The sequence below is a fragment of the Betta splendens genome, chromosome 21, assembly GCF_900634795.4.
Source record: "Betta splendens chromosome 21, fBetSpl5.4, whole genome shotgun sequence".
NCBI lineage: Eukaryota > Metazoa > Chordata > Actinopteri > Anabantiformes > Osphronemidae > Betta > Betta splendens.
Window position 1 is genome coordinate 3,727,432 of NC_040899.1, and position 7,004 is coordinate 3,734,435.

Sequence of the window (7,004 nt, forward strand, 5' to 3'; positions counted from 1 at the left end):
CTTTTTAGGGACTTTCCAACACCTGCTGAGTTGAAGGCTGCTTTGCTCCTTGCTTGTTGCATAAAGTGGGTCACCTGTGTGTTTGTGATTAAGGAGGCGTTCCTGTGACACTGATGGAAGCCAGACCTCATCATCAACTGGGTCACAGGAAAAGAAGAGCGAAGTGTCCTCAGCCTTCTGATGCTGATTCACCTCTGAACCAATCAGATTATTGCTGTGGATCACATACTGTACAGCTGCATCTCACTGGTTTTGGCTCAGGGTCAGTGTTGGGTCCATTGCATACCTTGGTACATGTGGATCAGCAGAACCTCTGATGGGCCACAGAACGTCTTTGCCTCTCTCTCACCAGAGATGTTGCCGCTCTGCTTCTGTTTCCAGGGGCTGATGAGCAGCTTGGCCTCGCTGCCAGATTCCTCAGCCACCGTGTGGGTCTCAGACACTGAGGTCACACCTGATGCAATCTGTCAGAACAGCGAGTAGTCGCGCCCTCCTCCCCTCGCGGTGCCGCCGAAGCGCTCGCTTCCCTGCACTGAGGCCTTGGTGGCGCTGCAGGCACGATGAGTTTCCTCAAAAACACTGCATCACAACATTATCATTGTGTAATGGAAGCAGCTGTAAACCGACCCTGAACATGACAGCACTGTTTCTGCTGAAGTCCACAGAATGTGATTGCGCCGCTGTCTGTGGGTACAGAGTCATCTGAAGGTCTCTGCGCCACAAAATGAGTCTGAGAATCATTCAGGACCTCACACAAGGTGCAGTTACATAACAGGGGAGAAGATTCAAGACTTTGGCCAGAGATGATTAAATCTTTGCTGCTGATTTGTAGCAACCACTCCAAAATCACTCCAATTGAGCCAGTCCGCCTTGGTCCTCCAGGAGGTCCCACTGCAATGCGTACAAAAAACTCTGGCAGGCAGATGTTATTTCAGTGAGAGATGATGAAGATGGTAACTGACTCCAGAGAAGATAAATGAGCAACTGACCTGCTTGAGACGAGCACCGTCTCAAGCTCTAGATTGCTACGCCACACCCCTAGTCTGGCGAAAGGATATGATGCACCTGCAAGCCAGCCCTGATGCTGTCATGCATAACTTGAGGAGTGTGAAGAGAAGGCTTAAGAAAGATACAGATCGAGCTGAGACCTACAGCGCAGAGATCGAGAAGCTGGTTCAAGCTGGCTCCGTGGTCAAGTTGTCTCATGCAGAGGTGCACCAAGTGGCAGAGTTCTGGTACATCCCACACCACCTGCTCAGTCATAATGACAAGCATCGCCTGGTGTTCAACTGGTCCTTTCAGCACTAGGACCAAACCTTGAATGAACATCTCCCACCTGGCCTGACCTTGAGACCATCACTCCTGATATTCAAAGGCATGTTACACAAGGACCAACTTCTTCCATAGGACCACTCACTTCTACGCTACGTGTGACCGATAAACCTGTCACAATCAATGAATGCAAGGTCCTCCCCTTTAGCACAACCTGCAGCCCCTGCTGTGCAACCTTGGTGCTGCAGCGCCACACCAGGGTCCACCCTCAGAGTGACAAGCAGTTACACCGGTCGACAGAGAATGCTTCCGTGTTAACTGCCTTTAGAGTTTACCAGCCCATGAGTGCGGAAGCTAGTGGACAAGCTCATCTGTCACCAGCTGAGGTCATCAGGTGTTATTAACCAAGTACCTGTAGACATCAGCTCTACCAGTGCTGAGCTCTGGCTTGGCACTTCCCTACTGACTCCTTAGGCTAAAGACACCGCCCAATCAGTTATGGTGCTCCAACCATGAGAAACATCTAGAAAGTCCTGGCCAGTCAATACGACCCGTTAGGTCTGATTTTGCCTTTCACCACGCGATTCTCTGGGACCAACCCAAAACCTGGGACGACCCCCAGTTAGCTCCATAACTACAGTGGAGAACTTTGAAAGAGGAGTTGCAGTTCCTTCCTCATGTGCTTCTACCTTGTCCATACACGCCGAAGCATCGATCCAGACCCTGTGACTCCAAAGTGCCTTTTGATGGGGCGGGCGGATGGGTCCCTGCCACAGGTGGTCTACGCCAAGGAAGAGCTGTTGAGTCACAGAAGGTGGAATCATACACAGGTGCCCACGACCACTTCTGGTCCCGCTTTATCCGTCCTTACCTGCCTGAAGTCCATCCATCCATTTCCCAAGCCGCTTTTTCCCTAATGCGGGGTCACGGGGGTGCTGGAGCCTAACCCAGCTGACTATGGGCGAGAGGCAGGGTACACCCTGGACGGGTCGCCAGTCCATCGCAGGGCACCACATAGACAGACAACCATTCACACACTCACACCTACGGGCAATGGAGAGAGGCCAATCAACCTACAGTAATGCACGTCTTTGGACTGTGGGAGGAAGCCGGAGAACCCGGAGAGAGTTGCAAATGTATTAGATACATTTGGGGGCAGCTGTATAAAAGGCTCTGTGAGACGATGCGGCTGACGGGGAATTCCCACGCTCCATGAAGGGGTCTTGAGTTCCGGGACAGACAGGGAAGAGGAGTGTGCAGAAAGGGGGACACAGACCTGTTAACAACCGGTACACCAAGTTTATAGAGCATGACGTTAGCAAACCGTTGCTCGTAGCTAGCGTTCTGTTGCTATACGTTTCCTTATGCACCTGTGTTTATTATTCTTCTGTTCTGATTGTCCCATTTTGTTCTCATTAGTTTAGCGCTCCTGTGATGTTGTGTCGTGGTACAGTATATATACATTTGTTTACACGTTTCTACTGTTTGTTAATCCTAGAGACCACACTTTAGCCCAACTCCTATAATGTGTTGGGACCAAAGCCACCTCTGTCTCCTCCCTACCTCACCACCGCACCTATAACATCTTCCTTGCCTTGAAGTGGTGTTCTGGCCGACACCCAGGATAGTGACAGTCAGCCATTAGTTTAGTGCTGTGATGTTGTGTCGTGTCATGTTTATATTTGTTTACTTGTTTACACGGTTACGGTAGGATTTAAAAGTCAAGTTGTGTTGGCACAATACAACAATATACCTCCAGAGTACTGGTCCTCTGCTCACAGAGCTGCTCTGCACCCTCTCTGAGGAGCCTGGAGCTGATGTGGTCAGGGCCTTGGTCGCCCTTAACTCCCTCCTGACCTGCTTCAGACTGAGTCAGAGGGGGGTGAGCGTTGGCTGGTCTGGAGCTGTGGGTTGTTGGGGGGGTCCCATTGCTCTGTTCAGAGGAAGGACAGAGTGGACTGTAGGTGCTGAGGTGTGAACAGCTGCAGACGCCTGGACTGGAGAGGTGAAGAGGGGCCGTGTGGATGGAGCCTGGAACCTGTTAAAGTTCAGGTTCAGCTCATTTGCCCAGCCTTGGTCACGCGCTCACACGCGACAGCGGCGTCGGCCGATGGAGGGGTGTAAGCGGTGACGACCAGCACCTGGGGAACCCGTGGGAGGTGGTACAGAAGGAACCCAGAACCGACCTGCAGAGGCTCCGAGACGCTGCTTGGCTTTGGTTCGGCTCTGACTGCAGCACCAGCAACGTTTGGGCTGGACGTGAACAGATATTTACTGAAGCACTGGTTATCTGCCTAAAGCAGAGCCATGCGGCGAGTTTCCTGTGTCTCAGCGCAACGTCTGATAAAATGCAACATGTCGTGACTGATGAAGCGATTTGATGATTGATTTGATGGAGAAATGATGCAGATGAACATTGAATTGCACAGATGTCACCTCAGTAATAATCTAAAACCAACTTCCCTTCCTGACACTCGACACGTTATCGTGTGTTTGCAGTGGTTGAAACGTTGAAATGTTAAATGAACAAGAACAAGAACATTCAGATTGTGAACACACAGTAACTTATAACAAACTAATAATGATGCGTTAGAGCTGGATATTCATGCTCTAATCATTGACACAATTTGTGTCACTGACTGAAAAGGATTCATTATATTTCAGTGTTGGGAAGTGAAGCAGACGTGAGCGTGAACCCCATGTTCTGAGTCCTTTAGTACAAACACTGAACTGTTGCTGTTTCCTGTTAGAAGCATCCTGTTTCCAGAACCAGGACTCAATGAAACCATGTAAATGAGTGAGTGAGTGTTAAAAGCTGCTTCCACTGAGGACATGAATGAATCCCTGTCAACATGTCGATGACTTCTCTCGTTCCTTTACTGAGTGGGTCCACGTTCCGTTCAGCGTCTGAGAGAACGAGGCCTCGTCAGTCAGTGAGGACTGGACCTGGGTTCTACTGGACCTGCAGGTCACAGGTTTGAGGCCTGACGTGTCGTTGGCTCTGATGCTCCTCATGCTCCAACCAGACTAACGTCAGTGACGCCGCTGCAGTTTGCTGTGATGCAGATGCAGTGAGGGCGACTGTGAGGCTGCTGGACACTGAGCACCGTTCATGGATTCCAGGCTCAGACTCAGTGAAGCAGCTTGAAGCCGTGTTCCTGACGTCAGTGACTGTGTGTGTTCACGCCCGCCTCTCTTAGATCACACACATCTATCTGATGCAGATAAACACACGCTGCTGTCACTCACACATCATAAGGCAGCAGCTGCACACGGCATCAGCGGTCGTCCTGCGTCGCTCCAAGGTAACGTTCCTGCTTCACATCTGTGTGTTCCAGCTCCTGGTTCATCAGGGCCCTGACGGAACCATCAGCAGACGTTCAGAGTCTGACTGGGTTTGGTTCTGCAGCAGGTGTTGGTCCATCAGCAGCTCTGCGTTGGCTCTGAGCCGCTGATCCGGTTCCAGCTTCAGTCGCTAGCGTTGACTGTGACCTTGAAGGTTCCAGGGGTCGGTTCCCTGGTCCAGAGTCATGTTTAATGTGGTTCTGGACTTATTGCAGCTCCGTTTGCTTTCAGGTCCACGTCTTACGTTTCCTGGTGATAAGTGTGTGTTTGAACCTGTTCAGTGGTTTCAGTCAAAGTGTGGTTCATTAGTTGTAGTTTAGTCGAGTCTGGTCTTGTTTCCTGACAAATAAACAGTTCGACCAGAACTTTACTGACATTTCATTAAACTCTGTTTTTTTTCCAGTTTCTCAGTGAAGAATGAATCAGAGCAACATTAACCACACATTGATGGACACTGATGACAACATCTATGAGGTTTATAATGGAACAGATGCTGCAAACATTTATTGGCTTCATTATTATACAGAAATAGTTTCAACATGGCTGATCTTCACCATCGGTCTCGTCCTGACGCCCGTCGCCATCGCTGCTGTTTCCTCTCTGGTTCGTTTGTTACGTCATTTACTTCCTCATGTTGACAGTTGCTCAGTTCACTGTTAAAGACCCTTAAGTCCAGTAAGTGGTGACACTGAGCTGGTGCTGTTGTTTTCATCCTGAACAAGTTAGAACTGACTGATAATAAAACAAAGTCTTTTCTGAAATAAAAGTCCAGTTAATGCAACATAAACAACATTAAATCTGCAGGTGAAGAAAGAAAACGTTGCTCCGATCTTCGTCATCAACCTCCTGGTTTCTGACGTCATTCAGCTCTGCTCCATGATCATTGCCAAGACAGGACGCGGTTGGGTTGTCTTAACTATTGGTGATTGCATGAACGCGTTCGGTGTTTTATCTAGTGTGGGCTTCATGCTGTGCATCGCTCTGGAAAGGTAACTTCCTGTAGAACGTGTGTCCATCATTTCATCATGGATGATGGTGGTGACCATCGTCTGCTGTCTCTGTGTTCCAGGTATCTGGTCATCGTCTGGCCGCTGTGGTACCGAACCAGACGACCAGTCAAGATGTCGCTGCTGCTCTGTGCTGCGGTCTGGACTCTGGCTTTGGTTCTTGTCTTTGTTTATAAATGGGGTCCTTATGTACAGGGTAAATTGTACCGTACCATCTTTGGCATCTTTTTCCTCCTCCCGTTCCCTCTGCTCGTGTTCTTCCTGGTTGGGACCCTTAGAGCTTTGTCTTCCTGCATCAGTGTTCGTGCTGAGGAAAAGAGAAGAATTATTGGACTTTTGGTTCTGGTGCTGTTGATTTACACACTGCTCTTCCTGCCTATGATCATTGTTTTCTTTGTACATCCTAATGATTTTAAAATGAATTTTGTTGCTGTCCTTTTCAATGAACTCAATCCCATTGCTGACTTGTTCATGTACGTCTTCCTCAGAAAAGGGGCTGTGAACCAGGTTTGGTTCTGTCTCTGTTGTTGCAGAAAGAACAGAACTAGTCGTCAGTCGCCCCATGGTTTGAATGATTGTGACACAGTCACAGGTTTGTAGTCAGACAATGAAACACTGAGAAATATTCTTGGCTTGTAGTTTTCATCTTTTGTTAAATATTTAGGTTTTGATGAGTCTAGAGCTAAACTACATCAAGCAATAAACAGGCGTCAGTGTCACAGAGTAAACAAACATCCCATAAAATATTAAATAATAGCTTAAAAATAAATACATTGTGTGTGGAAACATTTTGTTTGTTTGCTGGGCTTTGTGTTTTAGCTAAAATAAAGGAACATTTGTCATTTCTTAATTGATTCCAAATTAAAACTGAACAGTTTGATTCGCTCTCTGTCTCTGATTTAATCTGTCCAAAGTAGATCATCATCAGAAAATGTCTTTCAGTGAGTGAAGCCCACAATGATTTATATGAACATGGTTTAAACGGTCGTAAGATGCTGAATGTTAAATGTAAACTGTGTCGTTGATGTGGAGAAGAAGATCGATGCAATCTTTGCATCAATCCTTAGATTAACGCGTTTCTAGATTAACTGGTGACCGACTTCCGCTCCTAGTTACAGCAGCTGTTTGAAGCAGGGAAATGCGTGTTAGGTGTCCTCGTCAATGCCTTGACAATGTTTTGTCATTTGTACATGATCTGAACAGTCTTTACAGCTTTACAAGACGTAATCTGACGCAATTTGATCGTTGCTCGTGTTGGATATGGAAGTAGCTATAAGGAAATAAGGACTGAATAAGTCTGCTGTTAATTGCTCCGATCTGTTGTCAGTAAAATATAAAATGTTGAAAATCCCAGATATAACAAGGATTTTGCAAAGGATT

The 7,004-nt window shown here is 47.7% G+C and overlaps 1 protein-coding gene across 2 annotated transcripts; it reads left to right on the forward strand.

The window, feature by feature from the left end:
- The first annotated feature begins 2,726 nt into the window (after nucleotides 1-2,726).
- LOC114846896 (mas-related G-protein coupled receptor member A6-like) lies at nucleotides 2,727-6,503 on the forward strand. Of its 2 annotated transcripts, XM_055505288.1 has the most exons (4): nucleotides 2,727-4,577; nucleotides 5,021-5,220; nucleotides 5,422-5,606; nucleotides 5,687-6,503. In XM_055505288.1, exons 2-4 carry the CDS (start codon nucleotides 5,035-5,037, stop codon nucleotides 6,222-6,224), a joined length of 909 nt encoding a protein of 302 aa, XP_055361263.1. In that variant the 5' UTR covers nucleotides 2,727-4,577; nucleotides 5,021-5,034; the 3' UTR covers nucleotides 6,225-6,503. The 2 variants fall into 2 exon arrangements, with proteins under 2 accessions (XP_055361263.1, XP_028991955.1); XM_029136122.3 differs by having other exon boundaries at nucleotides 2,728-5,220.
- Nucleotides 6,504-7,004: the final 501 nt, after the last annotated feature.

Excerpts from the sequence above, each read along its gene's own strand:
- LOC114846896 (XM_055505288.1), top strand. The coding sequence starts at position 5,035 with ATGAATCAGAGCAACATTAACCACACATTGATGGACACTGATGACAAC. Across the intron at positions 5,221-5,421 it reads TCGCTGCTGTTTCCTCTCTG|GTGAAGAAAGAAAACGTTGC; the intron begins GTTCGTTTGTTA and ends TTAAATCTGCAG. Across the intron at positions 5,607-5,686 it reads CTGTGCATCGCTCTGGAAAG|GTATCTGGTCATCGTCTGGC; the intron begins GTAACTTCCTGT and ends TCTGTGTTCCAG.